Raw genomic sequence first — 24,206 nt, 5'->3', positions numbered from 1 at the left:
AGAAGAAGCTTCACATGTCCCTTCTGCAGCTGTCGTCGTCACCGCCTGGAAAGTCTCTGCTGCTCTTCGTCGGAGCGAACACCTAATTCGGAAAAAAAAAAAAAATGGTAACGTTCATTTACAGTCATTTGACTAACAGCTGGTAGGTTTGACAATGACGTCTTTGGCCAGCGTGCTAATGCTAACGAGCTAACGCCTGCAGCAGCACTGACAGGTGCTTAAGTTTGGCTAAATTTAGCTCGGCAGCCACTTGCCTGCTTCATTCATTCGCTCTTGGCTTGTAGCACACTCTTAAAAGAAACTATTTGTGTGTGTGTTTTCTTAACATGGTGAGCGACTTCCGTTGTGTACGGTTGGAATGAACTTACCTGCAGTGTAGCGCAAATTGTCGTCCCTGGAAACACTCAACCTCCCCCACCCACTCAGCTCTGGCTATGTTTGGCTTGTGACCACCAGGGTGTAACCCACGCTAGGATAGGCTCCAGCTCATCCGTGACCTGCCTGTCGAATGAGAAGAAGCGCCATTGGCTAGACATTGAATTTATGTGTTTTGTCCTGACACTAGGCACTGATGGGAATCCAGCTGGTGGTCAGTTTGCTGACCGCCAGCATCATGCAGAGGATGGCGCCACATTGCTCCTTTGCACGCTGGCTCCTCTGCAATGGCAGGTGAGTGGCTGTTAGGCTACTTTTGCGTTCATGTGGGGGGGGAACAAATTTTTGTAATTCCCAATTTTTTCTTTAAGTCTGTTCCGGTTCAAGCACCCATCCGAGGGGGAGCTGTGTGCACTCGCTGGGAAACAGATGCCCAAAACAAATAGGAGAGACAGGTAGGACAACAAACACTACAGGAGAGAATCCCTAACAATGACTGCAGGAAAATTCATCTATTGCAGGTGTCGATGTTCTTAGTATCATCCCAATGACCTCACAAACACTTGCATCACTGTCCAATCAAATGCGTCATCTTCTTTTTATTCGAAACATGAAGAAAACTGCAAAATTTGGAGAAACATCCTTTTTTTTTGCGATGTGCATTTTAATAAATGTGAATATTTTGGGAATACATTTTTTCTTTCAGTAGTTCAGTTCAAAAAGTGTAAATTGTATATAATGCATTCATTAAACAGAATGAAATATTTAATTATATTATTTAGTTTTAATGATTATAGAGTACAGCTTATGAAAAACCCCAAATTCACCATGTCAAGAAATTCTAATGTTACATAAGAAACTATAATGAAAAAAAAAAATACAGAAATTAGGTAGGAAGTGGCCTTCCGAAAAGTATTTTCCAATGTGTTTAATGAATCTGTAGAATATGAATTTCACTTTTAGAAGTGAGCTACTGAAATTAATGAGGAACTAAGGAAAACAAATTGTAAAAATTCCAGAATGGTTCTTTGGTTTTACATTTTCAAACAGGAATATTATTGCATGTGTTGATGTTGTATTCTCAGGAGACAAAATGGAGAGAACAAGCCTCTCACTGTGCCCAGAGACATCAACCTTCACCTGGAGAAAGCTCCAGTCAATCCCATGGATGCCCTCGGTTTGACAAATGCTTCTCAAACCCATATGAACCAACTAACACTCACTAGGCACTTGCAAATAACACTATTCTTCTTTTCCTTTATACATTGGCTCTCAGTGCTGCGTTTCTTCCTGGAGTACCAGTGGCTGATTGACTTTGCCGTCTACGCGACTGGCGTCTTCCTTTTCACTGAGTGTTACTACAATGTGGTGGATGCCAGCAAGGAGGTGAATATTGGCGCCATCTGGTGTGTTCTCACCGTTCTTTTTGGCCTGTATCCTTTTCTGGAGAATCTCAAAATTTACAAAACATTCCTTCTCTCTTCATTAAGTCAATTATTCATCTTCTTATGTGATGACAGGATGCTGAATTAAAAAGTATATCCAGTTACGGCAATATCCTGCTTTGCTGTTCTCTGTGCAAAGGCAGATATATGGCAGATCTTCTGTTAATGCTTTGATGTGTCAATTTTGCAGGATCTCTGTAGCCACTTTTTACACTGCCATCTGCCATTTTTCTGTATCCACGTTCTGTACAAATGGCAAAGTTGAAGTCTTGCCCTTACTGATTTTGTATCAAAGTCATAACAGCGATAGGATACTGCTTGTGTTTTTGAGATCTGAAGTGTAGCGAAGTAAGACAAATTTAAACCTGGTCCCGGCTTTCCACTCTTTCCTTTCACACAAGTGTTGTACTTCCTGTAAATCTGGAAAACTCTCCTTTGTCCTCCCATTGTTGGTACCTTTTTGACACTTTACTCGCACTGTTGTGTTGTTGTATTAGCGCAGCTTTGCAGATGTGGTTCTCTGTGTGAGATAGAGTTGTCCTTTAACCTGAATCCTTCAGCAAAACACTCCACACGCTGATGAGCCACTACTTCCGCTCAGAGGAGGGCGGCGAACGTTCCGTGTGCCTCGCTTTCGGCTTCCTGTGCCTGTTGGTAGCCATGCTGGTACTGGTGGTCCGGGAGGACTACCTGGAGTTCGGCTTGGAGTCGGGCTTTTCCAGCCTCTTCGACAACTTGGAGGTGTTCGCCAAGCAGCAGGGCTACGCTGACTGGTCGTAAGTTGACTGATAGCATTGCCTCACTGTTCTAGCGGGTGTAGAACATAAACTCAAGAGGCCACAACACAGTACACTCTCGTATGCTGGTGTCAAGGATCCCCGTCACCAAGCTGACCGTGAAGCTCAGCCTGGCCGCCTTCTGCGCGTACGTCGGCGCCCTGATGGCGTTCCCTGGATTGCGTCTGGCTCAGACTCACCTGGATGCCGTGCAGATGAACTCGGATCGTCCACTCATTCAGTTAGTGATGATGCCTTTAGCAGAAATTCGAAGGTACTCCAGCTCAACGCTCACTTCATGTCTCCTGTAGGATTTTACTACACATGAGCTTCCTATCTCCGGTTGTCGTGTTGATTCTGTGGGTTAAACCCATGGCCAGGGACTTCCTCGCCAACGCGCCCCTGGGGAAAACCTCTGTCACGCTGTGAGTGCATGCAACATTTTCCTCATAACCAGACGGTCACTTGTGAACACCCTTTGAATTAATTCACCTCACCTTGCAGGGTGTCCAGCGACGCCTTTGACAGCGTGCGGCTGTGGACCGTGGTGGCTCTGTGCGTCCTGCGGCTAGCGCTAATCCGCTACCACCTGCAGGCCTACCTCAACCTGGCTCAGAAGTGGGTCGAGCAAATGAAGAAGGAAGCTGGGCGTATTGCCGCCATTGACATTCAGAGGAAGGTCAGACCACCACTTTGTTCATTTTTGTTACCTTTATTAATTTCCTCCATTTATGATACTGTACTTAAGTGTATGTGCGTGCGCGTGTGTGTGCGTGCACAAGTGTGTGCGTTTTCATTTATTTTCTTAACCGTGAGTTTGAAATAATCCATTGAATTGAACTGTCTGTGTCTCCAGGTTACACGTGTGTTTTGCTACCTGAGCGTAGTGACTCTCCAGTATGTGGTTCCAGTGCTTCTCATCCTCTTCTCCACGCTGGCCCTCAAGGCACTGGGTCAGTAATTCCGCCTTATACACACACCTGCTAATCATGGTCAAAGAAATAACAACAACAGCCAACTTTTAACCCTTTTATTCTGCCGTTTGACAGCAATACAAATAGCTTAAATGTCATTTTTTTCAAATTTTACCCATGTCTTCTCAAACGAGTTTTGGATTTACCAGTGTGTGTGTGTTAAATCAAGGAAAATGGTGCTAATGGTGGGAATCTTACATTTGTGAAACTATGTGCCACAAATGTGTTTATCTCTTATAGTGATACACACAAATGTGTTTATCAAAACAACTACCTGCAATGCAGCCCAAAAAAATATCCATCCATCCATTTTCCTTTACCGCTTATCCTCACCAGGTTCGCTGCTGGAGCCTATCCCAGCTATCTCCGGGCGGGAGGCGGGGTATACCCTGAACCGGTCGCCAGCCAATCGCAGGGCACATAGAAATAAACAACCATTCACACTCACATTCAAACCTTCGGGCAATTTAGAGTCTTCAATCAACCTACCACGCATGTTTTTGGGATGTGGGAGAAAACCCACCCAGGCACGGGGATAACATGCAAACTCAACACGGGCGGGGCTGGGATTTGAACCCCAGTCTCCAGAACTTTGAGGCAGACGTGCTAACCAGTTGACCACCGTACCGGCCAAAAATTAATTAAATAAATAAATCTATGCTCATGAACCTACCTGAGCTGACATTTCGGTGACTGAGGTTATGACAGACAGTTGATAGATGATTTTATCCAAAACGAGTGGTGTCAAACATGAAAACAAATCTATTTCCGTTTTTTCTGAAACATTAACGTGTATAATGCGCACCCATGTATATTACGTACCCCCAAAGTTGACCTCAAATTTCTGGAAAACCCTTCTACCAATGTACAATGCATTTTTACAATGCATGATTTTGCTTCTACCCATATGATCAAAACATGAAGTATTTGAAGTGATACATGAAGTGATTCTCAGTGTATTTGCCTCTAGTGGTATTTGAAAGAATCAATAAGTACAGTTTAGTTGTATTTAACTCATTCATTCATTCATTAAGTGAAATATATTTGCATATAATTTTTAAGAACTGTTTGTTTTTCAAAAGTTACTGTACTTGGGTAATTATTTTTTTATATGCAGTACATTTTTATTGAATCAATAAGTACAGTTTTGATAAGTGATGTTTTTTGTTTTTTTTCCCCCTCTCCTCTTCCAGGGGGATTCTCTTGGGGGGGAGCAAGTGCGGACGAGACCCCCGGCGTGAAGCCCGCCTCGCCGATGCCCACGGCGGCGCCAGTCATCTCGGGTGCTCTGGACGAAGACGAGGAGTTATTCGAGGACATGGAGGAGGACATCCAGGTCACGGTGGCGCGCCTTTTGGAGATGTTGGCCGCGCTGCGCTCCGTTCTCACACCACTCTTCTTCAGGGGCTTCTTCGCCTTCCTTACCTGGTGGGTGGCAGCCTGCCAGGTGGTCAGCTCGCTTTTAGGCGTCTACTTCCACCAGTACCTTATGCACAACTAGGAAGACACACGGATGCACAGAGCTTTTGGATGCTCCGAAACATTGTTGCTCAGGTGAGACCGGAACCGGCTTCTGGTATGAAAACATCATCAACAAAAAAGTCTTCCAAAATCTTCCATCTGCTTCACAACTTTATGCAACATTTCAGACTCAATCCTGCTGCTTCAAATGCTGCATTCAACATTTGACTTACTACAATATTTATACATAAGGCCTGCTGCACACCAAGTGATACGGTCAAACATGACTGAAGTTATGCTTTGTGTGAGGGGTTCTGCAACTACTGCTGCGATTCAAAATGTTAAGGTCCCGTATTTTGTCTATTTAGACCTCTGTAGGATGACTCTCTAACATGGACTTAGTATAAAATTTTCAATTTGATTTAAAATAAAAATCCTTGGTTTTGTCATACGCGTGTCCAGAAAAGCCCCTCTGACAACTACTTCTGTTTGACCTAGTTTTGTATTCACTTTGTTCATATTTGGCTAAGACCCACTTGTGAGAGTACGTGTTTGTAATGGTGAGAGCGCGGACTCTGGAACGGACAGGGAAGTCTGAGATCTTTGCTCGTGATGTAGATAAGATTGATAAATTTTAATGACCTTGATTTCAGGCCTCGGCAAAAAAAAACCATCTGGAACTCAGGAATGCATGGACGATTTTAATTCATATTCCCTATGTTTTCTGAGGCACCACAGAGACAATATACCTTCCCAAGTACTCCAAAAAGTTGGTTTGGCAAAATATATCCCCTTTAAATCGCAGGTGAAAACGGCATCGCAAAGTTGCAAATGTCACGGCCTATCAAAAAGGCTATCTCTTAACATGAGCTTTCACAACACAAATGTATGTTTCCTGGTATCATGCGAGATCAAGCCGGACGGCGCTAGGCTGAACTAAGACAGTGCATACGATAATACACAACTACTGTATATAATTTCATATGTACACCTGGATGAGAAAGCGAAGCATGGAGAGTCTCCGTAGCCTAAATGCACGAGTGCAGCCAATAAATTGGGCGATCATTGCCAAGAGCCTTTCAAATAGTCACACTCAGACTCCTCTTTTCTCGCTTTGTATTATTGTAATATAACTACAGCGGCCAGGGCAATCCACGTGGCAATGGCGCCACGTTGTTTGTGGTTCAATAATAAAAACTATGCAGTACAGTATAAGGTATGTGGTTCCTCAAAACTTTGTTTCCTGATGAGAACACCAGGGGTCGCAATTTTTCTGTTGTATTGAGTTTGTGTGTGAGGGTCAATCACCAGGAGTGTGGGTGTAAGACTGTGAGTCATAGAATATTTTGTCTCTGCTTGTCCAGTTCAGTCGCATTCAACTCAATGTGCAAAAACTGGGAAGTCTGCACTGAAATGCTGCTCAACTATATTTCTATGTCTCTGTATGAAGGAGTATTAGGACCTTAGAATTGTTTTAATATATATATAATATATATATATATATATATATATATATACACACAAGTCGAGATCTTACTGGAATAAAGTATTTTTTTCTAAAGTGAAGTCCCATTTTTTTCTTAAAAAAAAAAAAAAAAAAGGCATTTTATTAAAACAAAAAGTCATAAGAATAAAGTCATCTTACGAGGGGAAGTACTAGGAGCAGCTTTTAAATCGTGAAAAACCTTTTCACTGTTAGTATTAGATGTTCAGGAAAAAGAAGCACACAGAAACAAGCATTCTGTTCGTTAAATGATCTTTGTTCTTGTAATATAACTTTTTGTTGTTGTCAGATATCCTTTCATCGCCCAAAAAAATCAACTGTTTGGCTTTACTTTACTTGGCTTATATTTTCTTTGCCACCTTAGCATGGTATCTAGCTATTCCCATGCTGTGATGTATTTTTTTGGGCCAAAAGCTGACAATTTTCAAGCAGCTTTATTTACTGCTCGTCATTGGTGACGCAGTGTCAACAGTGACAGTTTGTACTTTTTATTGGTGTGTTATTGTATCATGTTATTGTTTTATTAAGGAACCGATTCAAGAGTGCTATTCTTAATTTTTTTTTTGTGTGGTTGAACATTTTTGTTAGTCATCTACATTATCCCTCCAGAATTCCTAAGTGCCTGAAAGCTGAAGGATTTTTAACAAAACCTCCCTATTTTTAACTGTTTTTAGTAAGTAGGTTATAATGAGAAGGAATCATGAATCACCAGCTGTGTTTTTAGTTGCAGCATCTTAAATTGTTTTGTGAAAGTGGCATTTATTTATTTGTTGGTGACAAATTATGACAACCATTTCCTAAGAGGAATTTACTTGTTCATTTGAAGTGATTTTGCTTAGGATCAATAGAGATTATACAAAAAGATTCAGTAATGTGAAGTGCAACTGAATAATCTTTTGAGGTTGGAATGCATGGTGTGTGTTTTTTGATAATTTTTTTTTCTTGCTAAATTTTTGTGGCTTATTAAAAAATTTTATTCTTGCTCTCGTTTCCTTTTTAACAACTGCAGACAATCAAAATAGGAGAAGCATTTTGTTTTCATTTTGGGGGAAGCACAGCGTAACAAAGAAATGTTTAAACATTATTAAATTACTGTATATTATATCCTCACAATATAAAATATATTTGTGATTCATATTTGTAAAATGGTTTTATTTAGATTTTCTTTTTAATATAAAAAAGTAATAATATTACTTTTTAATATAATTTTTTTTACACAGTTTTAAGACTTAATTATTCAACCTTATTTTTTTCTAAACCATTTTTTTCACCTTGTTTCAGGTAACCCTGTTCAGAAATGTTTCAAGTCTTTTCTTGACATTTTATTATCTTATTCACTGCTCTATTTTTGTAGATTTTAAGTTATTTTTACATACCCAAGTGAGTGATTCTCAAATGTTTAGGCATGAGTACCACTAGTGCAGACTCCCTCTAGTGGTATGTGAAAGAATCACAAATATTCAAACTGCATGCTATTGCAGGTTCTTGAACTTTTTTTTAATCCAGTATAGTAATTTAAGTACAGTTAAATTGTATTTAACTTTTAAGTACTGTACAAATACATTACAAATGCATTTAAACTTTAGAACTGCTTGATTTCAAACATTTGGTAGGTAGATTGTTATATCAAAGTTATGTGCAATACATTTTAATTGAATTATTATTTCAGCGGTTGTTTTCCTATGTTTAAGTGTGGCGTTAATGTTCAAACAGTACAGTAGTCTTACAGTAGTTTATAATATTAAATAGAGAATAGTTTTCAGGAATAAAACCTATGCCTTGTTTGATGCACACTTAGGCATACTATGCTACTGTATTTTAAAGTGAGTCAGTGGTGATTATTTTCAGTATCTCGGTCACTTAGAATGTGTAAATCAACACAAATCTTCTCTTGTAGCGTACACACTGCTGCAGTACGTTTATAGCATGAATGATCGATAATCAGGAGTAATGGCAGCGACAGAGAGCCCACAAATCAAGTTTCGCTTCCGGCCGCCACAGTTTTTAATGTCGGTTACGCTCTTGGTGTGTACCATTGACCGCGGTGTGGTCGCCATGGCAACACGTGCGAACCAACCCCTTTATGCAGGAGATGGAACTAAATGAGGAACCGAGATGATCATCCGAGTGTTCAAATGACTCACATCAATTATTTTACAACCAACAGGGACGTCTCACGCGACTAGTTTGAAATCTTACGTCGAGTCACTCGGTAAGTTTTAAACGAGTTTTGTCACAACAACGCGGATGGCGGAAGTGCGAATTTGGAGTGGCGTGTTGAAACAAGGTTCACGTCGTGATAAACTTGTAGTTTGTCAGTGGTGAGCCGATTCAATCTTACCCACCCAGAGCTTCGCTTCCTTTTTTTAATCGGGGAAATCCCCCCACCAGTGGTGAATATTTTACTGGGACTACTTTCTTTCACCGTGCTCCTTTTTTCTCCCAGTGACCTGTCTCTTGTGTGTCTTTTTTTTTTCTTCTTCTTCTTTTCATAGCTCACACGCGAAACGATGGAGGAGTTTAACTACAGTCTCGCTAATTTGCCTGTAGAAGTGCTCGACAGGCTGGCCACGATGTTGGACAACTCCACCTGCGGATGGAGGCAGCTGGCCCAAGCTGTTTCTGAAGAGCCGAAATTCCGCTGCAGGTGGGCCATGAACGCACCATCGGCACTCGTGTCGTATGAACTATATATACTAAATAAGAAGACTTTATCGAGTAAAAGAGCAAAGTTTTGCCAAAATCCGTCGAATCGTTTAGAATTGCATAATTATATTATTAATTATATTGTAACGAGATGTTTTGGTCTAGCTTTCTGGGCAAAAGTACTCGGATACCTACTGGCCAATACACGTACTGCAGCAAGTGAAAGTGAAAACTGGTGCATCTCAATAAATTATATATGGTGGGAAATTCCCAGCAATATAGTTAATGAATCTGTGTAATACTATATATGAATTTCCCTTTTTAATTTGAACTACTGAAATAAATGAACTTTTCTACATTGTTCAAATTTACCGTATTTAGACTTTATTTTTAGTGCACCTGCTACAGCTTTCATTCTTCTGACTAAAAAATCAAGACTTCCAAGACATTTGTGTTACTTATCTGTCCTGGATCATCCCAAAGGTCTTCTTTCACACAGTGTCAAACATTTTATAGGGTTTTACAGTAAATTAATGACAAGAGTGTCAAATCAATGTTTATATTCATTGCAGTAATTAGTTCCACTACATAAAAGGGAGCTCTTTTGGCTTGCAGAAGAAGAAAATCAGGAAATGCTTATATTAGAAGAACTGACCGGGATGTCACGCTATTGCACACAACCCACAGTCAGGGTTTCATGAAAACAAAGTGTAATGTATACTGTATGTAACCTGAGAGTTAGTAAGACACATTCAACAAACTATGGGTAACATAAACACACATGATCAATGTTACGTTAATCCTTATCGTTCATTAACAATAAGGAATAATGTCTTTATTATTGCAACAGTTCAACATTTTATGGTGCAATGGAGCAAATGACTTCACAATTCTGCTACATGTAAAATACAGTAACTCTCTGTGTGATGTCAACCAAAAATTCCATTATGCAGTGAAAACTGTAGTTAATTACTGTAAAATCACTCTAAAGTATTTTACTGTAAGGTATGTGATAAATAACGTTAAGTTTACAGGAATGTCTTACAGTGCTCCAAAATCCTCCGGGCACCCCTTTATCTCATTCACTGCCAGCCTTCCCAGTTAACACGGATATTTGACTTCTAAAGCCGTCAATGGCAGTGAATGTGTTAATAAAGAATTTCCTCATCGAGCTTATCTTGTTTACAGTGGAATAGAAAAGGTCCTTGCACTAAACTGTTCCTACAATTGGAAGGATAGAAATTGATGTATATTATTGAGTGTTTACCAGGGCTTTTGTCCTCATCGTGAACTCTTTACATTTAGAGTACCGGGAGAAAAACACACAACCCCTGGGAAAACATGCAAACTCCATGTAGGAAGGTCAGAGCTGAGATTCGAAGACAGAACCTCAGAATTGTGAGACAGATGTGCAAACCACTTTCAACGCATGCGTAGTTCATTAAAAAAAAATCTAATTATGTGGGGAACTTGTAGCACAGCATCCATCCCTAGACAATTGTGGAGGCTCTTTAGTAACAATAATCATCTCAGTTATCACATTATCACAAATGTGTGTACAGTAGTTAAATTCATCATTAATTCTGGGAATTTTAGGTCCAACACCCCATATAAAGTAATAACATGGTAATGATACTATGTAACACACTCAACTTCCTTCATGCAGTGAAAGGGATGTGACCAGTTGCTCGCTCCAGGTGCTGAGTGCGACAGGAAGCCCGGGACGTAGCTTCTTAGATCTGCTGGTCGAGCGAGCTTGTTCTATGCTGTTTCTGCTACAGTGTTTGAGGAAGATTGATCACCGGGAGGCTGTGCAGCTCCTCACCGTTATGGGTAAGCTCCTACCAGGGTAAATGTCTACTCGAGAATAGGGTTTCTTAAACCGTAGCTTGGAGGTCCGCAAAATAATTCACAATGAATTCTTCTTCTTTTTTTTTTTTAAAGTGCATGTTATTGTGTCAATAAAACAAATATAATAATAACAATGATTAACATATTGTTAGATTGATACTTTGCCAATTGTGAATAGTATGTCGGATTTGTCATTTTAAAAAAGCAATTTGGAGGCATTATTGTCTAAAATTAGCTATAGTTTCTCCTTGTAAAACAGCAACAGAGCTGATCCGGGTCACAGTACAGCCTAGCTCCCAGCGGGCGACACTGGGCAGCCAGGTAGTGTTGACATGTAAGGCCTCTGGCCCTCCTGGACTAAGTTACCAGTGGTTCAAAGGCAAAGAGGAGGTGAGTATTGCTATTGGAAAAAAGATGTTGAGTTCAGATGAAATCATTACTATAGTGGTCTCTTTCTCTGTGTAAGATTTTGGAAGCAACTGGACACACACCTGAGCTCATTGTGTGTCCTTTGGGCCCCGAGCACCAGGGTAGCTACATCTGTCGGGTTAACCATGGAAACGCATGCGTCTTCTCCCAGTGGGCTCAGGTGCGCTTGGTTCAACCTTCACCTGGCATAAGTCCAGGTATGACCCTCCCCGCTCTCCTTCATCCATCCATTTTCTATAGCACTTGAAGAGTTCAAACATAAATGTTGACAAGCACCATTCAGGCAAAAATAAATTCTTAACCCTGCAAACCAATCTAGTATGTAAAACTATTTGAAAATAAAGATTGAATAGCAGAAACTGAAATTTTGGGCGGCATGGTGGCCGACTGGTTAGAGCGTTAGCCTCACAGTTCTGAGGACCCGGGTTCAATCCCCGGCCCCACCTGTGTGGAGTTTGCATGTTCTCCCCGTGCCTGCGTGGGTTTTCTCTGGGCACTCCGGTTTCCTCCCACATCCCAAAAACATGCATTAAGTGGAGACTCTAAATTGCCCGTAGGCATGACTCTGAGTGCAAATGGTTGTTTGTTTCTATGTGCCCTGCGATTGGCTGGCAACCAGTTCAGGGTGTACCCCGCCTCCTGCCCGATGACAGCTGGGATAGGTTCCAGCACGTCCGCGACCCTAGTGAGGAGAAGCGGCTCAGAAAATGGATGGATGGATGGATGGATGAAATTTTGCTGCAGCTAATATCAATAATGCCGATAAGTGCACTAGGTATCGCAGTTTTTCCGTTTCAGCGAGTTGCTTATATATGCAAGGGTGAGTTTACTCGTGTAAGGCGTGGAGTCTTCGCCATTGTACAGTTCAGTCGCTCTCAGACACGTCTTGGTGTATGGCGGGCCTAAAATGTATTTTAAAATATATTTTACGTATTTTAATATATATATAAATATATATATATATTCTAAATTGCCCGTAGGCGTGACTGTGAGTGCGAATGGTTGTTTTTTTCTATGTGCCCTGCGATTGGCTGGCAACCAGTTCAGGGTGTACCCCGCCTCCTGCCCGATGACAGCTGGGATAGGCTCCAGCACGCCCGCGACCCTAGTGAGGAGAAGCGGCTCAGTAAATGGATGGATGGATGGATGGAAAGTTTGCAATTCTTCGACTCACTTCACTAATCCCCTCTCCTCCACCTCGAGTCTGACCAAAGCCGCACCCGTCACTGACGTGCGCAAGCACGATTCTGAAACATGGCCATTCATAGTGGTACAAAGTTATGAAAGTGCATAATTGTGATAGTCACAGAATGCATTCCAGTTTCAACAAATGTTTAAGCAGTACTAAGCTAGACTTAGCACTGTAAAGCCAATATTAGCGCCATACAGTATGCTTATGTTGGTAGAATGACTTATTCGTAATAGAGTGTTACCATCCATCCATTTTCTACAGCGCTTATCTTCACTAGGGTCGCAGGTTTGCTGGAGCCTATCCTAGTTTTTAGCAAACACCTCTGGTTCCTCCGGTTTCCTTCCACATTACAAAAACATGGATGGTAGATTGATTGGAGACTCTAAATTGCTGGCGACCGGTCTTGGGTCTAGTGTGGATGGTTATTTGTTTGCAAATGGAAAGACTATTGCTCCGCTTTTAAAGGGAATGAAAGAACCCGTTTCGATTGGACAGGATTTGGAGTCAGCCGTGAACATGCCCACATCAACGTGTACGTCCCACTTTTAAATGCGCTGGGGGAAATTACCATGCCATGGATTTGCTCCAGTCACGAAAATAGATCCTAAATGTTGGTGAGAATCTGTATTAAAATGCAGATACAGGAAATAAATTTCCTTTTTGCTGTTTCCAGTGACTAATTGGATGAAAATGGTACAGTCCTGTGCAGCCAGTGAACAAGAACCTATTCAAATCTTTTCATTCCAGGATGTAGCAGCAGCATCTTTTCAGGGTCATCCAGTGGGGTGCATATAATCTACCAACCAAAGTCCCAAGTGGCGTCTGAGGGTGACGCGCTACTCCTGGAGTGCACTGCCGTGGCCAATCCTCCTGCCCAGTGCCAGTGGTACCACAACTCGGCTCCAATGCCACAAAGCAAGGCTTGTCTTCTCAAAGTAAGTCATACGTCATAATTCCCATATCTTTAGATCATACTGTAATTTGACCTCCAATGGTGAATGCGATCAGCTCCATGATGCTTGTTGACTTCCAAGTTGTTGTCATTTAGAAAACTGGTTATGTCAAAGGAAATAATAGAATGAAACTTAATCACGAACCTTGTGAACTGTACAGGCAATGCAGCATTCCCAACTGCCATACAAAGACAGTAGTCATAAAGTATCGGTGCATCACTAATACAATATAATTTCTGTTTCTGACATTCCAGATCCCGTGTGTGACTACAGCACATAGAGGGCAATACAGATGCAAGGTGTTCAACTTGTATCACGAGGTGTGGAGTGAGCCTGCTACTGTCACCATTGGTAAAACATGGTTTATTGTATTTTTCATCTATATTGCATGACACTTCTGGAGATATAATGTCATGTTTTTTCCCTTTACATATAAGCAGGCCCAACTTCCATCACTGATCCCTCCTGGGTAGCAGTTGACCGCGGCCTAGGTATTCCTTTAACAAAATATCTAGTTATGCAGAGAGGAACTGAAGATATGTTCACTTCCTCTGCTTTGTTCATTAGTACATCACTTGTTAATTCTTGTTTTACAGTGTAAACATTTGTAAAAAAACAGAGCACTGGACAAACAAATCCGCTTCAGCATTTCTTTCATGAAAAGAAGCCTAATGGTGTTTTTATAGAATGAATGGTGATCCAGTGGTTAGCATGTCTGCCTCACAGATCTGAGGTTTGGGGTTTGAATCTGGACAGTGACATTGGAAGTTTGCATGTTCTACCTGCATTTGAGTGGGTTTGCCCCGCATGCTCTGGCTTTCTCCCGCATTCCAAAATCATGCATGTTAGGAATTGTTGAACGGAAGACTAAATTGTCCGTAGGTATGAATGTGACTGTGAATGGTTGCTTGTCAATACGTGTCCTGCGATTGGCTGGCGACCGGTCTTGGGTCTACCCCGCATCCAGGCCAAAGTCAGCTGGGATAGGCTCCAACACAGCCACAACCCTGATGAGGACGCGTGCTATAGAAATGGAGAAATAGTTGTTTGCATAATGCTGCTTTTAGACAAACTAGGCAGACCACATATTTATTAAATTTTTTTAAATTAATTTTTTTATGTTTATAGAATCCCAGGAAGTGGATAGGCCTATCATCAGTGCAGGAGTATGTCCACAGATGACCAATCCACCACCATTATCAAAGCAGTTCTATGGTAAAAATAATTTTCTCTTTTTATTTCATCACAGCATATTATAAAAATCCCTAGATGCTTTGCAAATGTCCTAATGGACTCAAGTAATCGGTAGGGCTTGGTGATCTTATCGATTAATTAATAAATACTTTTTTTTTTGTCAGGATTATTTTTTTTGCGATTTCCTTAGTTTAAAGGACTTGTTGTGTACTGCTTACACTAACAATGGATGCGATCAGGGGAGCAAGTTTGCAAAAGCAGAGTCAGTGTTGATACTTAGCAATTTGGTCACCATATTTATTGACTTTTCAGACACCTCCAGTGACTTCAAAGTGACTAGTGAGTATCATTCCCGCTAAGAAATAGACAACAATGTTTTCCATATGACAAGTAATTTATCACGCTGAACATTGCCAAAGCCATTTCGACGTTGCAAAAGCAGTGATTTATCCCCGTTGGAATGTTTTGACCCGAGGTATGTGCTTGCAAGTCGTAAATATTCTGGCGAGTTCACCATGCCTTACCTGTACAGCTCTACATGAGAAAAGACAGCAACTGAGCTGGAGGGGGTGTAGCCTTACTGTTCGACAACAGACATATGAACCAAGCAATCCTTGCAGTTTGATGGCTCATTTTGTTATGTTAAATTATTGAACATTTAAAATGCTTATTAATTTGGGATCGTGTTTACATGCAGTACATATTTTTGACAAAAGACATTTTTACAAGAAGAACTTGTTTGTTATCAGGAGAAATAAAGCAATTCCCAGAAAGAAAGAAACAAATATATATAAACTTGTTTTAAATAATGTCATCTTCATTTTCTTTTTCGAAAAGCGAAGGGGACAAAAATCAGTTTTTGGTGGCAAAAAAGGAAGAGATTTTTTATTAAGAACATATCGCCCAGCCCAAGTAGTCGCATTGAACATTTATTAATCTGATGACCATGGATATACTGTATGCCCATAAAGGCTGTTCCTAGCGATTGACGAAATCTGAGGAATCTAATTGGACACGTATACAGTAAGTGTTACGAATTTCTTGCAACGCCGTGACATCGTCACTTAAGCTCTTTCCCTCCTCAGCCACAGACAAAGTGGCTCTCCTGATCGGCAACTTGAACTACCGCTACCACACTCAGCTGTCCGCTCCCATGGCCGACGTCCACGAGTTGAGCAACCTCCTCAGGCAAATGGACTTCAAGGTGGTCTCTCTGCTGGACCTCAACTGGCAGGAAATGCACAGCGCCGTCACCGAGTTCCTGCTGCTCCTCGGCAAAGGAGTTTACGGTTCGTCTTTGGGGCATAGAAGCTTTAAAAGATGTTGTCTTGTACTGCATTTCCTCAAATAATACATTATTTTAATCAAAATGAAAAAGATTGAAATACTGTACTGGAAAGATGTTATAAAAATGCATTCCTACAAATGCAATTCATGTACAGACACTGGTAAATTGTACTGTATTATCATAATACTGTACTATATATATGTAGTAATACATATGTGATGTAAGGATGTATAATACTTATTGTAATATACCAATTTGTATTATCACAATATTAAATGTGTAAATGTGTGTGTTAGCACATGTTGGTTTTATTATATCAATATTTTATAAAAATCCAAATAAGATAAACTTATGATGATTTTTTTTTGTACAAATAAAGGCAACCGCTTTAATAAACGCCTTACTTATAATGAATGCTTGGTACTCTGTGCTTGAATAAATTTACACACTGGCCAGTAGCTGAGGAAAGATGGTGGTTTCAGATTTTCTGTTACATTTTGTATTTATTAATAACACAACTAATCTATCAAATAAATGCTTATATCCCTATATGTATAGAACAACATTTCCTGGAAGAGTAATTACTGCAAATGACCACATTCAAATGATTTTACAAGAATCAAAACAAACATCATTCATCCTTCCTTGTTCATCCTTCTTCTTGCACAGGCTTGCTCTACTTTGCCGGTCACGGTTATGAGAACTATGGCAACAGTTTCATGGTGCCCATCGATGCGCCAGCCTCGTACACATCAGAGCACTGCTTGTGTGTGCAGAATATACTAACCAGGATGCAGGAGAAAGAGACCGGACTCAACGTGTTCCTGCTGGACATGTGCCGGAAAAGGTTTCACATTAAATGTTGCCTGCCTTTTATCTTACGTCCTCTCTGTGCATATTTGTGCTTGAACTGTTTTCATTCCTTTAGAAACCCAAACGACGAAGTTGCCGTCCAACCCGGACTGTTGAAGGTGACAGCAAATATAGTGTTTGGATACGCCACGTAAGTTGAAGCAAAAATACCCGTGGTAATATAAAGACCAATTTACAAACACCTTTTTGTATTTAGATGTGTCGATGCCGAGGCTTACGAAGTGAGGAGGGAAGGTGTGTCCAACGGCATCTTCATAAGCTTCCTTAAGCGGCGGGTTTGCGAGGATGAGAAGGTCACGGTCATGCTGGACAGGGTAGCAGAAGGTACGTATGTAAAATGTTATGTTTTCTATGCCGCCTGTCCTCATTAGGGTTGTGGTTGAGCTGCAGCCTAATCGCGGCTAATTTTGGGTGAGGGGCCGGCCGGGTACACCCGGAACTGGTTGCCGATTATTCATATAGCACACATACTGTATACTCAGATTCACACTAATGTACTATTTTCTTCAAATCTTCAATGAAACTAACATGCATGTTTTGCATGCCCCTCTCATCAGTGGAAGTCCTAGTTTCAATCCTAGTTTGAAGGGTACCCTGTGTGAGACACCCCCCTTTGACATTACATAAAAAATAAAATTTTAAAATAAAAAATATTTGGTATAGCAATTTTTTTAGGGCGTGTTGCTGCCTCCCCATCCATTTTGGCCTGTGCGGCTCCATAAACTGCACATGCCAGAAACCGCCACTGCCTCTCATGTCGCTAAATGTTATAGTACACCTTATAGAAATTCTACTGTAATTTCAAGTTACATTCAAATCTGCACATTTCTTAAGAATTCAACCCCATAACTTTATTCAGGGCTCACGGGTGGTGTAATGGTTCTCTCACCCAGTAACGGTGCTGGCTTGAAATTGTATTTTTTATTTTTTTAAATTTTCTTTATTCTTTGTTTAGCCAGGAATTGTCCCATTGAGATACAAGATCTCTTCTTCCAGGGGAAAAAAAGGTCATACATAATACACATGAAACACAAAAACAAAACAAAATGAACATTAAGACACGCAAACAAAATAAAAACCAGACAGACACAGTAGGCTACTGTTTCAGTGGCAAGACGCATAATCATGTCAGCACTGCTCATGCGCCCGGTGCGACACCCTACGATGTCGGCCTCCAGGTCTCTCGTTGACCGGGGGGATGGGTGCTGACAGAACACTTCGTTCCAAACCAGTCATTGTACGATCAAAAAACAACAGTGGGTGGTGGGGGGACAGCTTAACGTTCCAATTCCATTTGTTTTCATCAAGATAGAAGCGTCGGGCAACTGCCCCTGTCGCCCATATCAAAATAACGTTACTACACTTGCCTGACTTCCATGCATCCAGTATGGATTTAGTTCCCTCTAGGTGATTCTGTGAATTTGAGTGTGAGCAGTTGGCTGGCTCATGTGCCCTGTGATTGACAGGCAATGGCAACCACTCCAGTGAGTAGTCTAACTTTCAGATGGGATGCACTCTAGCTCCCTGTGAGCCTAAACAAGCCTAGACATGTGCTATAGAAAAAGGATGGATGGTGAAAAACAATGGATGGAACTGTATTCAGTTTGTTGTATACTTAATTCATAATTACATTTTTTTAAATTTTGTGTTATTGTATATTTTCTTGCCTTATATTATTGTATTATCCCATGTAGTAAGCAAAATATTAGATACAATGCTCACCATCGCAAACTATAACCACAATAATAAACATTTTGTACCTCTCTGTCAATCAAAACAGAGCATTGTTATCTATGGTAAAGGCAGAATTTATGATACAGCCCTTGTATTGGGTGTCATTAGATTGCGCAATCGTATCCAGTGTTGTGGCTGATAACAGGTGAACTCGTTTTTCTTTTTATTGCTTCCTTTTGCAAGCAAACACTGGAAATGAAATGACAGTCATTATTATTAAACACTTAACTACCCACTTAGTTATATAGGGACAAGAACTTCAAACTTACTCTAATTTTCAAAGTGTTTCCGAATGGAATTGATAAAGAATAATTAAGTATACATGTTATATTTTAAGTAATATTTTAATACTTTAAAGGGCCATGCATGCAAAAAGAAAACTCAATCACTATACAGTATGATCAAACGAAACTTGTCTACTCACCATTTGAATCAGAATCAGAATCATCTTTATTTGCCAAGTATGTCCAAAACACACAAGGAATTTGTCTCCGGTAGTTGAAGACAGTCATGGAGAAGGAATAAGAAGTGTTGCAGAGTTATATGGTCACCTCACGGCATTTTGTATATACAGACCCTTTCCAAAAAAATCTGAATACCATGGAAATTTACAATTCCAGTGCAACATGCTGCCAATTTTGTCTTGAGTTTGTTGTCACATCTCTGTCGGGCCAATTATACATTACTCGTGCGCTCACTATAGTAGTCTGTCCACGCTGCACTGTTTGCATATCTGTTGTTGACCAATACTGGCCACTCATGTGCCTGAGTAGCATCTGCAACATTTGCACAACTGACACTGTCCCTGATTATCGCACTACTAGTCACTTTAAACTGCACACGTTTCTTGAAATCTCTGCGCCCTTTGCACATTGGTCATTACAGCAGACTATTGTTTTATTAGTCATTTCAAACTGCTTTAATTGCTAGAGGACTCTACATCTTTTTGCACATTGTCAAAATAATAATAATAATAATTGTACCGGCATTACCACATTACTGCTAACCCTTTATTGCTCAGTGACTGGGTTTTGTATGTCTTTATGTCTTAAAAGTATTCTCTGTCAATTGACTGTCTGTTGTCATACTAGAGTGGCTCCAACTAAATTCCTTGTGTGTTTTTGACATACTTGGCAAATAAAGATGATTCTGGTTCTGATGAAAAGTTTATTTCTTTCCAGAATTCCATTCAAAAAGTTAAACTTTCATAGATATATTTGCGGCCCACAATTTAAACAATTTCAAGTATTTATTTGTTTATTTTTACATAATTTGGGCTCCCAGCCCATAAAACCCATGAAATCAAGAATTTAAAAAAAAATAGAATACTGTGAAGAAATCACCATTTACTTCTCAGTTTTTGTCGAAAAAAACCCAAATAAATTAGGGTCCTATTAAAATCAATCAAAATATGGTACTTCCAAAACGATTTGTTAATCTTCAATACTTGGGTGGGAATCCCTTTGCTTGAATCACTTCCTCGATGCGCCGTGGCATTGAGGCAATCAGCCTGTGGCATTGCCTGGGAGTTATGGAAGCCCAGATTTCCTTGATGCTTGCTGTCAGTTCTTTGTCTTTGGGTCCAGTGCCTCTCCTTTTCCTCTTGATAATACCCCATAGATTCTCAATGGGGTTTAGATCCGGCGAGATGACTGGCCTGTCAAGCATTGTGATGGCCTGGGCATCAAACCAGGTATTGGTGCTTCTGGCGGTATGAGCAGGGGCCAGGTCCTGCTGGAAGATGAAACCTGCATCTCCATAGAGATCCTCACCAGAAGGAATCATAAAGTCCTCTAAAACATTCTGGTAGACTGTTGCGGTGACCTTTGATTTAAGAAAGCAGAGTTTACCAACACCTCCACTGGACAGTGCACCCCAAATCATGACTGACTGTGGATATTTCACACTGGACCTCAAGCAGCTTGGGCTCTGTTCTTCACCCATCTTCCTCCAAACCCTTGGACTTTGATTCCCAAATGAAAGGCACACTTTACTTTCTTCAGAAAAGAAGACCTCGGACCACTGGCCGACAGTCCAGTCCTTCTTCTCCTTGGCCCACTTGAGACGCTTCTTACGTTGGCTCGGGTTCAGAAGTGGCTTCACCCGAGGAACCTGACAGTTGTAGCCCATCTCCCATATGCATCTGAATGTAGTGGTTTTTGAAGCTGTGACTTCCGCCTCATTCCACTCTTTCTGGATCTCTGCTAGATTCTTGAATCTTCTGTTTGATAATCCGCTGAAGCCCACGGTCATCTCTTTTGCTGGTGCATCTTCTCCTGGCACATTTTGTCCTTCCACTAGGCTTTCCATTGATATGCTCGGACACAGCACTCTGTGAACACCCAGTCTCCTTAGCTATGAACCTTTGTGGTTTACCCATCCTGTGGAGGGTATCAATGATGGTCTTCTGGCCAGTTGTCAGTCTGCAGTCTTCTCCATATTGAACCCAGCTCAGACAATTGAACCAAACTGAAGCAATTTAATGACACCTGGGGAAACCTGTGCAGGTGCTTTGGGTTTAGTAGATGATTAGTGTGTGACACTCAGTTTGAAACATTTATAGCCTGCGAAATTTGGGCTGATTTCTTCACAGTATTATAATTTTCTGAATTCCTGATTTTGTGGGTTTTATGAGCTGGAAGCCAAAATTATGTAAAAATAAACAAATAAATAATTGAAATTGTTTAAATTGTGGGCGGTGAATCTATAATCTAGGAAAGTTTAACTTTTTGAATGGAATTATGGAAATAAACAAACTCAAAACTTGTTCAAAATTTTAAAAAAGGGTATGTATTGCTGAAGTGTTGCTAATACCAGAACCTATTGTTACATTTCTGGTTCTTTAGTTACCATGACAGTTTTCCTCTTTGCCGTCACTGGTTCATCTTTGTGATGGAGTCACACAGATACAGCCAAATTAAAAGCAAAACACACTTGTGGAGTTACCGGTAATCCTTTAGATGCTCACTGAAGTGACATATATCGAGGTTTCATGAAGTTTCTAATAATCCAAGATTTAACTTTTGGGGCATTATTTCCGTAAACTGTTAGTTAAACTCCAAATTGTACCGCTTCTGCACTCTGCATTTGCTGTATAGGGCATCCCATGACAACAGACCATCTTGTCTTTTTTTCATCCTCTAACCAGACATGGGTCGCTTTGAAATCACGCGTGGGAGGCAGGCTCTGGAGCTCCGCAGTAATCTGTCCGAGCGGCGTTCCCTCACTGACCTTATTCAGACATCGGACTGCTCTGTGGCATATTCGACTCGTAACCTACAGTGGGCTGTAGCTCATGGTACATTAATTCAAACCACTCAGTCCAATCTTACCACAGTAAACTTCACTACTTATTCAAATGTGCACATTTGCATCTTTACAGTTCTGCCGAAGAGCCATTTCATCCAATTTGACTGCGGTGTGAAGGTCCAACTAGGGTTTGTATGAAAACAGATGATGTCAGTTATTTTCCCCCAATAAGAGTTAAATTTCCTCATAATATACACTGTAGATTTGCTGCTGAATTCTCCAACATTATGGTCATCTACACACGCATACTGGACAAGCCCAAAGAAATTCCGACATGCTCTGCTCAGCTTACTGACTTTCCTGAGGTACTGTTTGATCACACACACAATGGTGATATGTTCCTTTTTCTAGTGCAGTATTTAATATTTAATACAGAGTAGGTGTTTATTTGCCAGATAATGTCTGGAAATACACTTTACTTAAAATCGTATTTATTTTAATGTGATGGGGAGAATCTTATCTGAAGATCCGAACATGCAAACTCAACACAGGAAGGCCGTAACCAAGAATTGAACCCCAAACCTCAGATCTGATGTGCTAACCACTAGGTCACTGTGCTGCCATGTGATGTTGTGTAATATTTAATTTACCCAGTTGACATAGTAATTGTTAGTGTAAATTGGAGATTTTGGCCTAGTGGTTAGCACATCTGCTTCACAGTTTTGACCTTTGGGCTTGAAGGCTCAGGCCTTCATGTGTGGAGTTTGTATTTTCTCCTCATGCTTGCATTTGCCTTGGTTTTCCCACAATCCCCCGCAAAAAAAAAGTTTTTTTTACTCTCTAACTTGTTTATAGGTGCAAATACGAGTGGATAGTTGTTTGTCTATATTATGTGCCTGCGACTTCAAAGAAGACAAGTGCTATAGAAAATGGATGAGTGGATATTGAATGTCTTGGCAGAATCTCTTTCTGAATGTTCCAAACAGGAGCTTGATGCACACCAAAATACTGAACTATGCAAACTGTCCTCCCTCTCCTTAACTGCATGTTGTGTTCTAATGGCAGGATGTGGATATTGACCTGAAGAAGAGCAATCAGGAAACTCTGCTCGAAGCTGGCAGTTTATTATTAATCAAAGAACAACTTCCTTCACCCGAACTCCCCAGTCTGTACACTCGCATTCGCAGCCTGCAGAGACTCAAAGTCAGGCCTCTTTTCATAATGATCAGCTCTAATCGCCTTATGAACGCCTTTAATATTTTTAGGCTTGTTTCGCCTTACAGATGGAGCTCACATTTGCCGTCTGTCTCCGATACACTTACGTCAACTTGGAGGATGAAGTGGAGGAAAGGCGAAATGTTACAGTCGGCAAACCGCTGGTGTCCAAACTGAATCTCCGTCAACTGCGACCGAACTCAGATTCGTCATCCCTCAGCCTGGACACGTGCACTATCGCTGAGGTGTCCTCCTTCTCCGAGGACTTTGCCCCATTGGCCTCCGACACGTGGTCACTATTTGCACCTGCTAATGCAGACAAATGTCAGGACAAAATGAATTACCATTCCTACTAAGCCTTAGCAAATTATGGAGAAAAAGTGTGACATTTCATAAAAAAAGAACTTAAGTGTCAAGTTTTTTATTTCATCTATACATTACAATACTGTGCAAACATACCTACCACTAGCTTTATTTTTTATAATGAACCATTATCACAGCATTTATTTTGGCATTGTAAACCAGTAACTATTGGACAAATTGGCAGATTACACACAAAATAGACTGTAAAAAATAAAATCCAATAGAGATTAAATATCTCAAATCAAACATTTCAAACATCTTTACCCCGAAAAATCTTGATAAGGTATTACAACGAGTTTTGTTAGTAGTTATGATTACATTTATCGTCAAATTAGAAATACCACAATTCAATAAGTGTAGGTGGTATGCAAACAATCACTATTGTTAGTGGGTTTTTTTTAGGCTGCTTTGTTTACTTGTGTTAAGAAATCTTGACAATTCAAATTTCCCTGTTTTTTTCTACACGTATTTTTTTTCTTAAATTAAACGCCTTGCCCAGGGACACAACGACGCCATGCGCTCGGGCGGGGATACAAACCGGCGCCCTTCCGGTAGCGTAGTAGTACACTACACTCTTGAGTGACGTTAGGATTTTGAGAGGTAAACAGCCCCCGTAAAGTGTCTGGCACAAAAAAAATGATAACCCCTGACCTTGTATATTACAGTTTTTTATGATAATAAACG

The 24,206-nt window shown here is 40.6% G+C and overlaps 2 protein-coding genes across 9 annotated transcripts; both read left to right on the top strand.

The window, feature by feature from the left end:
• On the top strand, positions 1–7,490 carry tmem161a (transmembrane protein 161A). The gene is made up of 11 exons (XM_061683370.1): positions 1–107; positions 566–669; positions 747–830; positions 1,461–1,552; positions 1,652–1,808; positions 2,381–2,596; positions 2,694–2,837; positions 2,908–3,021; positions 3,101–3,275; positions 3,453–3,549; positions 4,764–7,490. Exons 1-11 carry the CDS (start codon positions 105–107, stop codon positions 5,069–5,071), a joined length of 1,494 nt encoding a protein of 497 aa, XP_061539354.1. The 5' UTR covers positions 1–104; the 3' UTR covers positions 5,072–7,490.
• A 1,121-nt stretch (positions 7,491–8,611) lies between these two features.
• Positions 8,612–24,202, top strand: malt2 (MALT paracaspase 2). Of its 8 annotated transcripts, none has more exons than XM_061684647.1 (19): positions 8,612–8,747; positions 9,031–9,182; positions 10,848–11,014; positions 11,292–11,422; positions 11,499–11,658; positions 13,401–13,588; positions 13,861–13,957; positions 14,044–14,097; positions 14,735–14,821; positions 15,113–15,139; positions 15,886–16,089; positions 16,758–16,935; positions 17,017–17,091; positions 17,158–17,285; positions 21,844–21,993; positions 22,078–22,132; positions 22,207–22,309; positions 23,010–23,147; positions 23,228–24,202. In XM_061684647.1, exons 2-19 carry the CDS (start codon positions 9,046–9,048, stop codon positions 23,513–23,515), a joined length of 2,367 nt encoding a protein of 788 aa, XP_061540631.1. In that variant the 5' UTR covers positions 8,612–8,747; positions 9,031–9,045; the 3' UTR covers positions 23,516–24,202. The 8 variants fall into 8 exon arrangements, with proteins under 8 accessions (XP_061540631.1, XP_061540629.1, XP_061540627.1 ...); XM_061684645.1 differs by having other exon boundaries at positions 11,274–11,422; positions 14,047–14,097; XM_061684643.1 differs by having other exon boundaries at positions 11,274–11,422.
• The last annotated feature ends 4 nt before the right edge of the window (positions 24,203–24,206 follow it).

This window comes from Phycodurus eques, chromosome 8 (genome assembly GCF_024500275.1).
Source record: "Phycodurus eques isolate BA_2022a chromosome 8, UOR_Pequ_1.1, whole genome shotgun sequence".
NCBI classification, from domain to species: Eukaryota; Metazoa; Chordata; class Actinopteri; order Syngnathiformes; family Syngnathidae; genus Phycodurus; species Phycodurus eques.
The sequence above is the reverse complement of the archived record's forward strand: the minus strand, read 5'-3'. Positions and strand labels throughout refer to the sequence as shown.

Bases quoted from the DNA above. Each gene is read 5' to 3' on its own strand.
- tmem161a (XM_061683370.1), top strand. The intron at 670-746 runs GTGAGTGGCTGT...TTTTTCTTTAAG, and splicing joins TGGCTCCTCTGCAATGGCAG to TCTGTTCCGGTTCAAGCACC. The intron at 2,597-2,693 runs GTAAGTTGACTG...GCTGGTGTCAAG, and splicing joins CAGGGCTACGCTGACTGGTC to GATCCCCGTCACCAAGCTGA.
- malt2 (XM_061684643.1), top strand. From the start codon at position 9,046: ATGGAGGAGTTTAACTACAGTCTCGCTAATTTGCCTGTAGAAGTGCTC. The intron at 11,659-13,400 runs GTATGACCCTCC...TTTTCATTCCAG, and splicing joins TTCACCTGGCATAAGTCCAG to GATGTAGCAGCAGCATCTTT. The intron at 14,098-14,734 runs GTATTCCTTTAA...TTATGTTTATAG, and splicing joins AGCAGTTGACCGCGGCCTAG to AATCCCAGGAAGTGGATAGG.